This window comes from Hemibagrus wyckioides, linkage group LG17 (assembly GCF_019097595.1).
Source record: "Hemibagrus wyckioides isolate EC202008001 linkage group LG17, SWU_Hwy_1.0, whole genome shotgun sequence".
NCBI lineage: Eukaryota > Metazoa > Chordata > Actinopteri > Siluriformes > Bagridae > Hemibagrus > Hemibagrus wyckioides.
The window spans coordinates 16,719,038-16,737,174 of NC_080726.1; the positions used below are offsets into that span (position 1 = coordinate 16,719,038).

The window sequence follows — 18,137 nt, forward strand, 5'->3', positions numbered from 1 at the left end:
AGGCTGAAAGAGATGCAGTTTTATGGAAGATATTGGAAACATCCAAACATGTGTCCAAAGAATGTAATCCAAAAACAAGCACATGTTGGGTGATGACCAAACATCACCAATGAGGCAAAATAAAAAATAAAATAAAAAAAAATCACAAACGTGAAGTGAACTATGTAAGAACACAGGGAAACCAAAGTGCGGGAAGATACACAAACATAACCACGCAGTTCTATCAAGAATGAACACTAGATGGCATCAGATGTTGCTGGTGAATAAAACGTTTGCTTGCACATGTGGTAAAGTTTTTCTTTAAGCTGATTATTAAATAAAATTTTAACCCACTGCAAGTCTGGAGTCTATTGTGAAGAAATTAACACCAAATTTAAATAATAATTTAAATAATAATTTAAATAATAATTTAAATAATAATTTAAATAATAACTTAAATAATAATAATAATAATAATAATAATAATAATAATAATAATAATAATAATAATAATAATAATAATAATAATAATCCTGTTTCTGAGTCCCACAGCACCTGTTTCATGAGTCTACACCCTAATCTAAATGTAGTAATGGAAAATAATTTGCTTGCAGAAGTGTGATGCAAAACAGGAACAGAACACGAGTAGGCGAGAGGGAGGAAACGTGTAAGAAGGGGCATTGCCTTTCTCAGTAAATCAAACGTTTGTATGCTGTGAAGCGAATCAGTCAGAGACAGAAGCTAGAGGTAGCTTGTAGACGCTGAAGCTGATGAATCTGAAACAGCACAATGCTTTGACGTCTTGTAGGTTTTACAGCCAGTGTTTTTGTGATCTTGTATTTTGATATGATATTAACGCAACCATGGAAAGGAACCTCTGGGTTTCAACTCTAATCATTTTACTCCACTTGACACTTTACATATCAGGTAAGTGAATTCATTATTTTTTGTTACTACTAGAGAGACCATAGTTTTTTGTACAAAGTAAATACATATGTTAAATACAAATACCAATTTATTTGAATGGTTTTAATACAAGTTAAGTGTATGTTTTATAGCCTCCATTTACCCTAATTAAGAAAGAATGGAGTTTCTGTAGGTTTCTATCACTGTTTTAAACAACGTGTATAAAGTGTGTGTGGAATCAGTTGATAATACAGTTATTTATGCTGTTTAAAGTGATACTATGTGATATGTACACAGAACAATATCAGTACTAAGCCATGTCATAAGATAAAAAAAAAAAACATTGGAATTTTTGAAAAAAATCCACTTCAACCTTCTCATCACTTAACTGGTTTCTCTGTTTGTCAGCGGATATGATACCAGGAAATGTCACTGTTCACATATGGGAGGGAAATGTAACTATAACCTGGGACCATCCTCAGGAAAACCCTGGGGATTACCTTTATCAAGTACAACTGCTTCAGTAAGACAGCTTATACACACACACCCACACACCACACACACAAAAATAACACATGTCCATACATATAGCTCAGTTAATTATAAAGAGCCCGAGACTGTTGACCGTGTGAGAAAATCTCATGAGATCAGCAGTTTCTGAAATACATAAACCAGCTCATGTGGAACCAACACTTAAAGTCACAGAGATAAGACTTTTTCTCCACTCAGATGTTTGAACATTAACTGAAGCTCTTGACCTGTAACTGCATGATTTTAGGCACATGATTGGGTGATTAGTAACTGTTAACTGTATTAGCAAGTTCTAGCAGTAACTTAGCAAGTAACTAAACTATAAATATACTAATAAACTCAGAGTAGTTTATTATTGTGTCTGCAATCAGCTCATATATGTCCTTCTGTCTTTTGCTAGTTATCCTGATTCTAGTCAAGTCTGGTCCAATGTGTCCCACTGTAATCTTCTTAAAACCACCGTATGCAACATTGGAAATCTTTCTGTGGATTCAAATTACAGAGTGCGAGTTGGAGCACTCTCAACTCAAAACAAAATTTACTGGAGTTATAAACGGCATATTAATATTCGGCGCAGTGAGTATTTGCATTATTATTATTTTTTTGTTTGTTTATTTTCTGTTTATTAGTGTTATTCTCTGTGTCTGTTAGCCTGGACTGTATAGTGTCCTTGAGGTGTGGAATTGAGCTATATTTATTATTATTATTATTATTATTATTATTATTATTATTTGTAGTAATAGTAGTGTAGTAGTAGTAGTAGTATTTAAGTTTATACTTATTAGCTGTTTTGACTACAACTTACTCTTCTAACTAATACAAAATCTGTGTCTCTAAGGTCAGCTGATTGCCCCAACGTTCACCTTGTCATCCACCTCATACTCTGTGCGAGTCAAAATATACAGGAAAAAGATACTTAATGAGATCTTTACCAATGGTGTGCAATACACCACGTACCTGTGGCCAGCTGGACAGGAACATCAGGTACAATTAGTGCTTGGATTTATTCATGAATTGTATATAATTGGCATTATGTTCTAGATCACTTAAAGTCAGCATGCTGGAATATTTAACCTGGTTTACATTTGCATGCCTGTTGTGGTTCTGTGATTTAAAAACTCTGTATTCCTCTATACACAGACATTGACCAAGAGTGATGATGATGATGATGATGGTGAGGGTGAGATAAAGTTCACCTCATTACAGCCGTTACAAGTGTACTGTGTGCTTGTGAAGGTGGAAAGTATAGCCAGTGATGCTAGCAACACCTCTTCTGTACACTGCATAAAGCTGCCAATAGGTAATGTCACTAAAAGTATTGTATTGCTTTGGTACACTAAATACTTACAGTAAAATGTATTGCTCTGATAAACTAAACAGTTATCTTGTTTCTTTCTAATTGTCTTGTTTATAGATTGGACACTGATTATTTGCCTCATTTTACTCGGACTGTTGGGCATGGTGGGTTTTCTAATGCTCTGTATTTGTTTCCTGAGGCGACCCCAGAAAATGCCCACTGCTTTGGTGAGTAATTTCTGCCTTAATTTGGTTTCACCAAAACCAAAAGTAGACAACAATCTAGTTTCAGTGAGTAAAAGCAGAACAAACTTATAGCCAAATGAAGTCCAGTGCTGATGAAAAAAAATACTTCACATTTCTTAGAAATCTAACCACCAGGGAAGCACTGGAATGTCTGTATCAACAATTATGCTGTGTACACTGAGAAATTTCTCTCATTTTTCTTTACACTTGCATACACTCACCTACTCTCATTTATAGGCTCTCATACACTCACATACACTATCACACATCCTCATACACTCCATAGACCCACATACACTCTCATACACTCACGTATACATTCTCACACACTCTCATACGCTTTCAAACACTCACATACAATCTCATACAGTCTCATACACTCACATATACACTCTCATACACTTCATATACTCCTATACACTCCATACACTATATGGCCAACAGTTTGTGTTCACCATGTGTGATCGTCACAGCCCATACTGGGTAAAGAGGGGTTGAGCTCAGGATGAGGTCACCACTCTAGTTCTTCTACTCCAACATTAACACACTAGCCTTAACCACAGTACCAGTACATTGGGCTATCACCCACTTGACTTTGTTTTAACACAATTACTTTCTGCAGGCTGTCAGCCAGTCTGTGCTCAATCCAACTGGAACTATTAAAACTATTTTCATTTTTGGAGCAAAAATAAACAAAATATTTGGCCATATTGTGTCTAAAATGTCACCTGATTTACACAATCATTCTGTTGGACTGAATATCAGTATGGCTTGATTATCAACAGCTGAAACATGACCATGCTAATATTCAGTAGTGTATATTCAGTAGTCAGCGCTCTGCTTAAATATGTAACTTGTGTGTCTTTTCCCTTTCAGAAACTTGTAAGTATATGGAAGCCCATGACCATTGAATCTGTCCAAGTGGAGACCGTGACAGAGAAGGGATGGATAATCATCATCAACAAAACAGACACAAAGAAGAACATTGAATTTATTGAGGAAGACATAGAGAGGAGAGGAAGCCTTGACAGTGGAGTAAGCATAGAACAGCCGCTATTGTCTGTCACCAATACTAAGACAGAGATACAAAATGGTGATGTACAAGTGGACAGTGGTTGTGAAAGTCTGGAGGGAACTGAAGGCAGTGGAACCACAAGACAGTTCTCCATAAATGAAATACGCTGCAGTGGAACAAATGAGGGAAGAGAGGATAGTGGATTAGGACTGGGCCGTCATGAAGGTTCTGGTTCTCTAGAAGGGGAAGACACTGGACTGTTGTCCAAGGTAAATGTTGGAGTTGGATATCGAAGTCAAAGTCCCTCAAGTGTGGATGCTCTGAATGACATGGACTCAAACATAGCTGCTCCATCAGCTGGATACAGGTCTGGTCAGGTGAATTGTATGTGTTCAGCTCATGAATGCTGCATATGGTGCAAATCTAAGAATACTTTCACTGAAGACTGTCAAACAGTAACACAGTCACAGACAGACTCTAGACAAATTAATGATGGGAACTCTGTGAGTTCTGGCTACTCGAAAAATAGTTTAATGCAAACAGTTAGCCTTTTAAATATAGAAGACCCAATGACAAAGCCTGTGCTGTCAGATAATAACTGTGCTGATTCTCTGATCTGTCCACTACTTCTGCAAAATGAACAGAAACAAGATGATGCAATGGACAGGAGATCTTTCACACTTGATAACATGGAACTTACATTTTCCTCAACTGCTTGCTGGTGACCTTTGCTTGAGAAAAGTAAAAACTGACTGGGAATATGACCTTTAACTCAGCTACGTACTCAGGGTACTCTGAGAAATGGACTAGTATTATTTTCAAACAGACCTTTCATTGCATAAATTGTACTTTTAGATCATTAAATCATTGACTCTTATCATCTGTTTGGGATGGGGTCAAAGCCAGTTTGCAGAGATGGAAGGACAGACAGACGGAAGATGCTATTCCTACAAAATACAAAAAGGCAAAAGAAAAATATAAACATCAGCCATTTGCTATTCTTGATTCAACTGTGAAGCATGTTTTTCTGAATGTTTGAAATGTTCCACAGTGCAGTAAAAGGACAATTTATGCCTTCTTGGTCGTACTTATTGTTCTGCCACTCAGAGTGGCTCCATCAAGCATCAGAAAGACTTTATGTGGTATACTGTGTATATGAGATATGAGAGCATTAAGCATATTTGTCCTGATTGCGCAGGAGTCTGAATCCAGATAGATTCAGCACTGATGATACAAAACCAGTCCTTATATATAATTATACTAAGTTTGTTTATTTATATATTTATCTACCATTGGATGAACAGAATAATTATGTTCTAAAAAAACACACACTGACTCCACAGTGACAGTAAACTCACCAGATTTCTCAACAACCCATAGGGAAGTTCTCTTCTTTGTAGAAATGACACTCCAAACATCTGCTTCAAACCACAAGAAAACTTGCATCTTTTTTTGGGAAATTAAATGTGTGTTATTTGTGCAAGGTCTGCTTCTGAACTCAATATCTACATTGATCTATTCCATCTAAGGGCCATCTACTAAGTTTACTTGTGCTAACAGAGTAAAGGATCAATAATGGATCAGTATTAGGTCAGTAGTGGATCAGTCCTTCACATGGCAGTGGGGTTTCCCCCACAGGGAGGTGGTGAAGCTGAGTCAATAAACACACACCAAAACTAAACTAAAAAACACACTGAAATTTAGACCATGCCTGTAGATCCTTATCCTTTATTCCCCTACACACAACTATTTTCATTCATCATATTGTCATGATCAAGTCCAGATCAGTTTAGTTCTCAGTTTAGTAATTTGTAATAACTGATAAATAAATAAATTACTTTATAAAAGAGCCTATATTTTGTCTTTTTATTTATCATCATGAGCATTGATGTTAAATCTTAGTAAATGTAAGTAAAATGTACATTCTTTTGATTTTTAGCACTAGTGGTTTGACATTACAACTCAATACACATCAGTGTTCCTTTATAAAATGAGAGATTCTAAGATAAAAAAAGATTAAATCCCACAGCTCTAGTTCCAATCAGTGTGTGGTTCAGAAATGAGTCTCAGAAAAAAATTAAAAAAATGTCTCTCAAAAAATGATCTGATCCGTCAAAGGATCCACGTCCTGCACATCCTACAAACTGAAGTAACAGCAGTGAGAATGACTCAAAAGTTTAACGTTTATTTTACTCATCAAATTACAAAACAACTTTTAATCACAAAAAAGTCCCAGCTGTCTTCTAGGAATAGCTCTACTTAATTTAACGGCAGCTGCTTTGCCTTATTTAATAATGCAGGTTTTACCAAATCGTTATTATAACATTTTAGTGAGAAGAACGCAACACAGGCGAGGTGTGGAAAAGCCTAAACATTCCTGACCTATACCCAAACCTAAACATCTCTGTAGCTGAAAAAGAACAACATCATAATCTAATGTATGATAAACAAACAACCTTCAACCCAGGGACAGAAAAATCAGTCTTTTACTGATATCTAAATTTATTTATGTATATTTGTTTGTCATATTTTTTCCTGAGACTTCTACATGAATTATTTTATTATTCTCAGTCGAATAAATACAACATTTAGAAGGATTTAAATGACAGAGTTGAGTTCATCTAAACACTTTTTGTTTGTTTTTCTGAGGTGGATCAGTGTACATACATACAAACACACACACACATTTGTTGAAAATAGAGATCTAATGCAGCAGTAAACACTATATCCTGAGCACATCAGTAAAGCAGAGGAATGAACATCTCACCACAGCTCAGATTTAGATAAAAGATGTGGTGAAGTTTTGTGGTATTTAGTCCCCAGGGCTTCCTGTAATCCCTAATTGACAAATCTGTGCTTTACAATACAATTGTTTGCTTTGTCCCAGTAAAACAAGGTATATATATATATATATATATATATATATATATATATATATATATATATATATATATATATATATATATATATATATATATATATATATACATACACACGTGTTCCATATATTAAATAACGTAATAAAAGATGTTAGGTGTCAGGTGTAAACCTGACAAGAAGTTCAGTGTTTAGGTCCCTGACCTCCATCTAAAGCTGGATAAAGAAACTAGATTAGTTTATTTTAATTCATTTTTAATTGTGTATTTTATTAAGGGTTTATTCATGTGTACTTTTCTGTGCAGGATCTACTCGTTTAAAAGAAATCCCCTCTTGGTGAAATTACACTGTGGGCAACAGTGACACCAGAGAAAAAACATTTCTTGAAAGATATTTTGGAACAAACTGTAACAGATTCCCTCAGTAATGTCTGTGAAATTCATGCAGAAATGTTTTTATGGTGTGTTGTGTCTTATATTAATCATCACTCGCTAAGGGGAAATCCTCTGAGAACTGCAATAGTTAATAATATCATAATGCTGAAGACAAAACAAAGACAAATAATGTTTTGACAACAAGCCACTTCACTGATGATTACAAATAAGCCATTAAATAAAACCCTAAATGAAAGATATCAAATCTAATCATACTAAAATAAAGTACCCCCCAAAATGTAGAAAACTTCACTATTAACTCTTTAGCTTCCTGAACAAATTTTCAGGCTGCCTTCTTCATCTTCTTGTACATCAGGTCTGGAGATGGAGAAGGTCATGGAGTATTTTGTTGCAGGACAAAAACATGACACATTTAAAATGTTCTTAGATAAATAGTCTGTCTTGATGTTGTAGCACTTGAACAAATACCATGTTCTAAATATATAGAGCATATGAAAGAAGCACTCTGTTAAGGCGTGAAAGTATGAGTGTGCAGCTTCTTCAGTATCGCATGAACACCTTAAAGAACATGATCTTCACCATTTAAGAAAAACATCACCATGATGAAGCCATAACTGACTGAAACCTAGCATTGCTAACAAACCCTCATGACATTAGATTTTATCTAAAATAAATAAATAAAAAACAATTCATGTTTTATGTTATTTAAACAATAAGGTGGATAAAAGGTTAGTGCTGGGTTTAGCCTTTAGATGAGAAAACTCTTCTAAAGGAAATGAAAATAACATTTGGAGGATGGTTTGAGATTGTTTAAAGGAAGGTTACCTACAGTTTAAAAGAAACCTTTCTGTGGAGTTTCTGCGGCTTAGAAAACATCATCCTTCCTATCTATAATTATAATCTTAGTCATGACTGCTAGCTGGTTTCTGCCCACATCTTCTCACACATGACTTTTACATGATCAGTGAATGTGTCAACTCTACAATGAAACAAGAAAGAAACAAAGATCAAACTTATCCAAACTGGACAGCTGAAGGTCAGAAAAAACTCAACTGGTCTTTTCCTGTGGTCTTTTCCTGTGGTCTGAGCTTATGAGATCCTCAAATTCTGTTCTTGTTTGATAGGAGCAGAACCTTATGTGGTCTTCTGCCGTTGTAGCTCATCAAACCAGCCCACCTGACACCAACAATCACGCCACAGTTAATGTCACAGAGATCAGACTTTTTCTTCATTTTGATGTGAACAGTAACTGAAGCTCCTGATCTCAATGCATATTTTTATACATTATGCTGCTGCTACATGATTGACTGATTAGATAATTGCATGAATGAGCAGATATTCATAAAAAGTATATGTTAAGTGCATGTTTAGATTGATTTGGTGATTTAGTGTTGCTGCATGTCTGAGAAAATTTCTGTTGTTACAGCTGGTGCTTGTCATTTTTCTATTTGTAAGCTTTTTGATAAAACATTCCATCATGCAGCCTGTAATCCACAGAGCTGCAGTGCCACAGTGCACTGATGATGAAGATTTAAGAAGATGATGATGATGTGATGATTATGATGAGAAGGAAAAAGAGGAGAAGGAGAAGGATGATGTTCGTGTTGTGCCTCAGATCAGCAGAATGCAGTGTGCAGAATGAGCACATGACAGTAATGATGCTACTTATACCTCAGAGAAGGTCAGTGCCAAAAAAGAACAGTGTCAGCAGCAGTAAAAAAATAGTCTAAAAAAATAATTACTGGCGTGAGTGATACAGTAAAATGAGAACATGACTTACAGTTAACTAGCTTCTTGGTACACTTCCTGTTCTCCTTATAATTCACCATGAAAAGCAAAAACAGCTAAAAATGACACAAAAACAGAAAAAGTGAGAAGTGTGTAGAGGTGAATCTCTGTCTCTCAGACAGAACAGAACACATTGCTGTTACTGATGACATTAAACATCAAGAGCAGCAAATCACCTCCCCAGCTCAAATCTCTTTGTCATACAGATTAGAACAGATTTAAGACACAATGTGATTATAGTAAACGTCAAACATAGCTCTAAATGTAATAAATTATATTCTCACAAGATATTAAATTATCCAATTATCTAACTTTGCTGTTGAACAATTGCAGCTAAGATATAATAGCTATAATACTCTTTATTATCTCTTTATCTCTTTTTTTGACTGTGACACGCAGTGTAATAATAATGTTTTAAATAACCACTCCAAATGCTAACAATTTCTAAAAACGTAGTCTTGGGGAGTCTAGTGATTAATGTTCACTAGTGGGTAAGTCCTGTGTGGTCTTAAGCTGACATTTGTTTCTTTGTACTTTGTACAAGCTGTTTATTGCTTGTTTGAAACCAGTAACACATCAGTGGAACCAAAAACTCCCACACAGCTGGACTAGTTTATTTCAGCTCTAACTTTTAACTACAAAAAGGAAACCACAAAATGTCTGCCATCAAGCATGAAAACTAACAAACCAACAGTCCTCATCCCCCACATCCTGCCACAGGAACAGATCACCTTTACATTTTACTGCATTTTGCAGAATTCTGCTGCAAAAGTAAAAAGACTTTACATGAAGTTTGAAGTTTTAAGGAACTGTAATAAAAGTACAAAACAAATAATAATAATATCCAGTGAGCAGAAGTTATGTCAGAAATGTCTTGTTTGTGTCATCTGACGATTAAATATAATCTCATCTCTGAGTCACTACACAGGCGATTTTATCTCAGTGTCACACAGTCCAGAAATCAACCAGCTGCCTAACATATCTCTGAATGTACCTAATGTTCTGCTGGTAAATATTGACTTTGGACATAAAGTCAGACTTAAACCATCAGATCTGATTCCACCCCAATGTCAGAAAAAAACTTTTGATTATTGAGCTTTTTTCAATGAGGAAATGATTCTCTTTATAACTTCTGTTTTTCTTTTACCAGTTGACTTTGCATAGCTGCTAATTTTCACCTTGGTTTAAAAGGAGAAGGTCCACTTCTGTAATTTATATAGAAATAAAGAAAGAAAGAAAGAAAGAAAGAAAGAAAGAAAGAAAGAAAGAAAGAAAGAAAGAAAGAAAGAAAGAAAGAAAGAAAGAAAGAAATCTTGATGAAGTGCTTCGAGAGGCTCATCATGAGGCACATCAGGACCCAGCTACCACCCTCACTGGACTCCCTGCAGTTTGGGTATCCTCCAAAATGCTCCTTGGACAATGCCACTGCCACGACCCTCCATCTGGTCCTCACCCACCTGCACAATAAGGACACATACCTATGAATGCTGTTCATAGACTTTAGTTTAGCATTCAACACAATCATCCCTCAGTACCTGAGCTGAGCCTGTTGGGCCTGAAGACCTGCCTCTGCAACAGGATCCTAGACCTCCTGACTAGTAGACCTCAGTCAGTTCGGATCGGCAACAGCATCTCCAGCCACAGACCAATCCTGTTCACTTTGCTGTCTCACGACTGTGCAGCAATGCTCAGCCTATAAGTTTTCAAGTTTGCCAATGACATGAGCTTGGTGGGTCTCATCAGCAAGAATCAGTCAGCAAACAGAGAGGAGGTGCAACAGCTTACAGCCTGAATGTAGACAAAACTAAAGAAATGCAAAACTTTAGGAGAGCACAGAATGGCTATCCTCCACTGAACATTGATGGATCCTCTGTGGAGATCATCAAGAGCATTAAATTCATTGGTGTTCATCTGGCAAAGAACTTCAACTGAACACTCAACACCAGCTCCATCAGTAAGAAGGCCCAGCAGCATCCTGACACAGACATTTACACCACACACTGCATCTGCAAAGCCAACAGCACTGTGGATAAACCCACACACCCCTCACACACACACACACACACAACCCTCATGCCATCTAGAAAAAGGTACCAAAGCATTCGGGCCCTCACAACCAGACTGTCTAACAGTTTCTTTCCCGGAGCCATCAGAATCCTCAACACCCAGAACTGAGCAGTCACAGACACACACACACACACACACTACTGTGTGAACTGAAATGTATTGAACTCAAACACACTCAAACACTCATTCAATATACATCCATGTCTATAGCACCACCCATATTAAAACTATTTACATGCTAGCTGTCTTACACATTCACTCAGTTGCTGCTTTGCACACCACATTTCAATCACGTCCTGCTCTCTGACCACATTAACCAATCTCTATACTAGGCTATTTCCAAGGAACAGCCAAACTATACACAGATCATTTCTATCCAAAGAGTGACAAGGGAAACTCTAGGTCATAGCTACAGCATGGTACTGTTAGAACCTGGAGCACCTGCAGGAAATTCAGATCATGTTATGGTACAGTTAATAGCCACACACATGCAGAAACTGAAACTGAAGAGATGTGTGCTGCAGTGAAAGAGCTTGGAGAATGCCTAGACCTAGGGCTGCCATTCTAGTCATCTACAGTGTCTCCATCTGTGTATTAATCTTAATCCATTTTTTCCATTTTTAATTCAGAACATTTTCATACCAAATGCATAACCACAGAGTTCAGCCTCTAATGTGGGAACAATTCTTTTAAACCATTTTGATTAATGAGCATTTTCATGAGGAAATGATACCCTCTAAAGGTTCTGCTTTCTTTCTTAATCATATGACTTGTCATGTATGTTTTATCCAAAAAAAAGAACATTACAGTAAATATCTGATATATCTCAATGTCAGTACAAAACATACTGTTGTGTGAACATACAGCTCTGGAGAAAAAAATAAAAGACCACTGCAAAATAATCAGTTTATTATGTTTTTTTCTTACAGGTACATGTAATGGTGAGATGAACAGTTTTGTTTCACTTTTTTGTGAACTGCTGACAATATTTCTCCTAAATTTAAAATATAACTATTGTTATTTAGAGTGTATATTTAAAGGAAACACATCAAAATAACCCAAGATTATTATTTGCAGTATTTGCAGAGCTTTAATAACCCAAATAAAAAAAATGCAAATCATTTGTAAACAAATTGTGTTAATGCTTTGGCTAAATAACATTAAGAAATCAGTATTTGGTGGAATAACCCCGATTTGCATGCGTTTTGGCTCCATGCTCTCCACCAGTTTTTCACATTGCTGTTGGGGAACTTTATACCACTCTTTTTGCAAAAAAGCAAACAGCTCAGCTTTGCTTGATGGTTTGTGACCATCCATCTTCCTCGTGATGACATTCCAGAGGTTTTCAATAGGGTTCAAATCTGCAGATTGGGCAGTCGTCTCTTATTTTTTTCCAGAGTTGTACAGTGTGTACGCTATCAGAAGACATCGTATGACAAGTAGGAGTAGAGTAGACTCTTTTCACCAGGAACCAGCAGCATAAAATTCCTGGAGCTCAGGAATAAAGTGACTATTGTGCTGTACCTGTGTGAGAGGTAATGCTATTGGAGGTGGGCCAGGAATAATAGCATTCCTATTAATAGCACAAGAAAAAACGTAAGATACAGGAACGATTTGCTGAGAGATAAACATGGCTAGTGTGTGCTGATGGGGTCGTTTCCTGTTAAAGCTGATGGAAGTGGCTGATTAGGCAGTTTATCACTAAGGGTTTAGAGCTTGGCATGAACATTTTGGGATCTTTTGTCAGATGTCATGGAGACAACGTGGAGGAGGTTGTTTGTTGTTTGTGTAGGATGTGGTGTATTGGAGTCAGAGAGACACCATGATATTCTTCACTGTCTTCACTACCTGCTGCAGGAGACAGTGAAACAGCTGGTATGTGAGTGCTTTGAGAACTGTGTGGTTCAATACTGCCTCTACAGGAGACTGATGGATGTGCACTGTTGAGTGGTGAAACTGGTTTTCATAAAGTCCACATTCAACACTTTTGTCTTAACACCATTAAGAGACAGATTGTCAAGGTCACACCAATCCACCAGCTCAGCTCTCGCTCTTTCTACTTGTTGCTGTAGCTGAGCCTCTGTGGTATTATCAGTCTTATCCCACAGAAATTACATCCTAGATTATTGTTGCCATTTTCCAACCTGTTATTCACCTACATGCTATTTTCTTCTATTTTAAGGTAAGCAAATATAAAGTCATCAAAAAAGGCAGAGCAATGTCCTCTGTCTGCTGAGAGGTAGAGAGAAGCCCTACAGTCAACTAGACTAGGATTCAGGGTTTGATTTTACCCACACTGAATACTTCATAAAACACTGATGAAATAATTTACATGCACAGAATTTTAGGTTGAACAAATTAAGTTTTTAAAATAAATTCAAAATGTTGTAAAAATTTTCATGACACAAATGAAATTGGAGAAAAATATTTTTGTTCATCCTAAATAAAAGCAATTTTTGTACATTTTATTGTTTTGCTCACTGTATCGCCACCTTGTGGCCATTGAGGGTGAGACTGCTCTGCTGACTGACTATCATTCACCATACACATGAGGTGAACAATAACAGGTGGTTTCTCTGCTTTCATGTACAGAAACAGGTTTGAGTCTCCACCCTTTCTGTAGTGACAGGAAACTGAATGAGTAATAATGAGAATGACAAAAATAATGACAAAACAATTACCTTGTTTAAGGTGTCATGTTACACTGCCCCTCCTGATGCCCCTATACTTCTGTTATGATGTGAGATGTTGTGAAACAGTAATAATGAAGTGAGATAAGCATTTCCCTTAAGAGGAGGAAGCAATTTTGGGGCTTTCCCATGTTCCTCCTACTGCTTTCTTCCTGGAATAGTGCGTATGAGTGAATAGAAGAACCTTCCTTCTGTCTCTTTTATTCTAATTTGCCCAGAAAACAAGTACCAACTCGCCCTCAGAAGCACGTATTGTGTCACAAAATAATGATGTTGACTGTATCAGCATAAATACAGGATCTACTGCTCTTGAGCTCTAGGCATCTGAAAAAAAAAGACAGCTTTAAATTTAAAAAAGGGAACTTAAACAAAAAAAAAATTTAATTTAAAAATAGAATTCAACTTCAAATAAGTCAACTTCTTTTATTAAAAGAGATGTCTAAAAAAAAATACCAAAAGTTTTATGCAGACATCATTATTATTTAACTATGCAGACAGATGCAACACACACATACACACACACACAAACACCACATACACACATACATGGGGGCGCCGTGTCTTAAGGGGTCTGCCCATAAGGAAGCCTGTGGCCAGCTCCACATGGTGATGTTAATCCCCAGATCTCTGAGCTTCATGAGGAGCTCAGCATGAATAGTGATGTTAAATGCTGAGCTGCAATCAATAAACAGCATTCTCACACAGATGTCCTTTCTCTCTAGGTGTGTGTGTGTGTGTGTGTGTGTGAGTTCTACACACTGGAGATGGTCCATGGCTGTAGATGAGCAGATGTGAATTTTAACTCGCAGCTCAAACTACTCAGGAAGTGAGATGGGATGTGGTCATTATTACCCCATCGATCACATCATTATAGCATTAACACCTAATTACACGGTGTCTGTTTATCGTTTTGAAATGACATTTAACCTGAAAACTAGAAATTATAACTCACTGTAGACTCCAAGTGAAACTCAGGGCTAATGGCAACATGTAACTTTACCAATAAGGACATCACTCTCTCTTTTTTATTTAAACCCGATTTATTCAACTCTTTCACATTCACTCTTTATATTTAAAATGAGCTCTTTTTAAAGTTATTTCTTTTATTTAAAGTTAACAATGTTTTCATTTAAAGTTGCCTCTTTTTTGCCATTGTTTGAATTTTATTTCTCTCGCCACACTCCCCACATGGTGAAGGGGAGAAAAAAAAATTGATTGATTTTTGATTTCTTTTCTAGTTAATTTCTTTTCCTGCTAGATATTGTAAATAAATAATTTCCAGTATTAAAAATCTTTCTTTCCCATGTTTCTCACTGTTGTTGTGTACTTCACAAGGTTATCTATAAAAAAAGGGAAGACTTGGAAATTTGAGATGAATGTTAACTATTGAAAGCTCATGCTTTACTGCTAGTGTCTGTCATATTAGCCAATTGAAATAATACAAAATGAGAAATTTATAAATAGCTCAACACCTTTTGGGGTTACTCGGTACTGAGTAAAACAGGTATTAGCTAAAATGTGGCCAGAAAACCTCAAGATGTGGAACAGAAGGTTAGAACCTGTTCCTGAGTAAAATGGACAAACTGATGAGTTTCAGACGACGGATTATTATAGGGTATTACTCTGATGTGTTACACTGAGGATTAGATTCAGGTGTGTTTGTGTTACATGTGTGTGTAGGGGGCATTAATGAATAAAATAGTAAAACTACACAATGAATGCTGACTATCATACAAAACTTATCCCTGAATTGATATAGTTGTGTAATATAAATATATTAACCCTCCTGTAATGTTGCGGGTCAAATTGACCCATTTTGCAGTAAAAAAATATGTAGGAAAACATATTTTACAGTCACTCTAAAATCTATTATAATATACATTGCTCTTTGATTAATTATTTACATATCCCAGCTCTCACCACCAAATGGTGATCAAAATAAGACAGTGATCAGGAACTGTGAACTAGCTGTTGGGGGTCAACTCCAGGGAACTTTCTCCCATTCAATGCTTTGTTTGAGAGTATTACCTATAGGCTTTTTGTATTATCACACCTTCAAGGCCTACCCACTCAAAGCCTTTAAAAATGCAACGTATGTGCCTTGTTAATTAATTAGTGTAACCAACATATAAAACAAAAACGGTTTATTTCACATATTTGCAACTCCCCCCATGTTTATATACTGTTGGGTCAGTTTGACCCAGCAGCCAAAGTGAACGCTTAATGGGGTCAGAAGTGTCAAATACTATTTGTTTCTTTGCAACTGTGAGACATATTTCACCCCAGTCACTCTCTCACACACACACACACTCCCTATTCTCTTGACCTCTTCTATAAAGTGTGAGAACGCAGGTGTTGTCATGACTTTTGATGGGAACCTTTTCTGTTCCTGTCGGCAAACTTGGCAGGGGAGGGGCAAAACATATAAAGATTCTCTGCATGGGAGTCCTACCAACATTACACTCTGCAGGTACATATGATACACCTATCAGACATAACATAATGAAGCATGGACTCCACTAGATCCCGGAAAGGTGTGCTGTGGTACCCAGCTTGTCTTCTTCCCCATAGCAATTTGAGCAACAGTAGCTCATCTGTTGGATCGGATCACACGGGCCAGTCTTGTGCATCAATGAGTCTTCGCCACCCATGACCCTGTCTCTGGTTCACCACTGTTCCTTCCTTGGACCACTTTTGATAGACACTGACCACTGCAGACTGGGAACACCTCACAAGAGCTGCAGTTTTGGAGATGCTCTGATCCAGTTATCTAGCCATCACAATTTGGCCCTTGTCGAACTCAAATCCTTACACTTGTCCATTTTTTCTGCTTCTAACACATCAACTTTGAGGACAAAATGTTCACTTGCTGCCTAATATATCCCACCCACTAACAGGTGCCATGATGAGGAGATCATCAGTGTTATTCACTTCACCTGTCAGTGGTCATAATGTTATGCCTGTTCAGTGTATACATCTGTTAAAGCTTTACAAAATGAACAGCAGAAGTAAAAGGGTGACAGCCCTGGAGGCTCTGGCACACATTTTTGATCATGACAGTGAAATAGAGGAGGATGTGTCTGAAGATGAAGACCATTTTGAGGTCAATTCTGAGTCTGATGATTCTGATTATGAACCAAGTGAGGAAACCGCTATTCATATTCCTCCAAGCAAGACAGTCACATCAAAAAATGGTTTACTTTTAAATGCAAGATACAAATCCTCATGACTCATTTGCCTTTATTTTAAGTCAGTGGGTCAATTTAACCCTGAAGAGAAGATGTTTTCTCGTGTTAATTTAGCAACATCACCCCGTAAAAAAAGAATAGAAGAATTTTCAATAAAATGTTGAAAATATTGAAAATAATATTATTTTTCAAATAAAACAAAAATATGTCAAGAAAAAATATTATATTTTATATGTATGTCTTTCTAATGTACATTAAAAAGTTTTAAAATGCATTTTGTAGGAAAAACGAGTGAATTATCCTCTTCGAGCCATGATCTGTGAGAGGTAAAGAACACCATCGCACTAAATATTGATTGAAATGGTTAGTAATGGATTTAATAATGAGATATAAACAATGTTTAGTGGGATTTTTTCAAATCCCAAACTGACCCAGGAACATTGCTGTTCCTGAGAAATGAACATAACAGGGGGCTTAATATAATTAATATATTAATATAATTAGTATATAAGTAATATAAGTTTTTGTTAGATGTTTGTTAACAAGCTCAAAATTTCAAAAATATTTTGTTGTTAGACGTTTTTGTGTCAACATATACACTAGACTCCATAGTTTTGAAGGTAATGATCTGTGTGTAAGTGGATCTCCTTCATCACTTCCTCAATGTTACTAGAAATATTGTATAAGCGACTGATTCCCAAGGGCAACACTGACGGGAAAAATCACCAGGGGGTTTGCAGTTTTGGGTTTCAGTAACCAGGATGTAGGAAACATGCAACGATTTCACAGAGAAGAGAACGTCTGCTTTAATACTGCACACAAGCTGTGTATTAGTGGGAAGTAAAATGCTATGAGGAATATGTTTTCTGTAATTACTTACTGTCTTGGTTAGGTTTAAATTTCTAAGTGAACACTTACGATGTTGGGATTTAGTTTATTGTATCATCTAGGACAGGACGAGTCACTGAAAGATTGTATGTGAAAATTCTGTAAATTATACATGCATCAATTCAATACATAAATCATGAGCTGAATGTCAGCAGTTTCCAACCCAGCTGAAGGTTTTACACACCACCATCATCCAAACATCCAACACCATCATCCAAACGAATCATTTTGGAAAAATGGGCTTTATCTCTCCAGGACACTTTCACAGAAT

The 18,137-nt window shown here is 36.5% G+C and overlaps 1 protein-coding gene across 1 annotated transcript; it reads left to right on the forward strand.

Annotated features, from left to right (window-relative positions):
* Positions 1–673: 673 nt before the first annotated feature.
* On the forward strand, positions 674–5,050 carry il10ra (interleukin 10 receptor, alpha). Its single transcript, XM_058412880.1, has 7 exons — positions 674–906; positions 1,294–1,408; positions 1,817–1,992; positions 2,255–2,400; positions 2,557–2,716; positions 2,831–2,940; positions 3,835–5,050. The coding sequence occupies exons 1-7, from the start codon at positions 843–845 to the stop codon at positions 4,696–4,698; spliced, it is 1,635 nt and encodes a 544-aa protein (XP_058268863.1). The 5' UTR covers positions 674–842; the 3' UTR covers positions 4,699–5,050.
* The last annotated feature ends 13,087 nt before the right edge of the window (positions 5,051–18,137 follow it).

Coding starts and splice junctions, on each gene's coding strand:
- il10ra (XM_058412880.1), top strand. CDS start 843: ATGGAAAGGAACCTCTGGGTTTCAACTCTAATCATTTTACTCCACTTG. Junction 907..1,293: donor CTTGACACTTTACATATCAG/GTAAGTGAATTC, acceptor TCTGTTTGTCAG/CGGATATGATACCAGGAAAT. Junction 1,993..2,254: donor GCATATTAATATTCGGCGCA/GTGAGTATTTGC, acceptor TGTGTCTCTAAG/GTCAGCTGATTGCCCCAACG.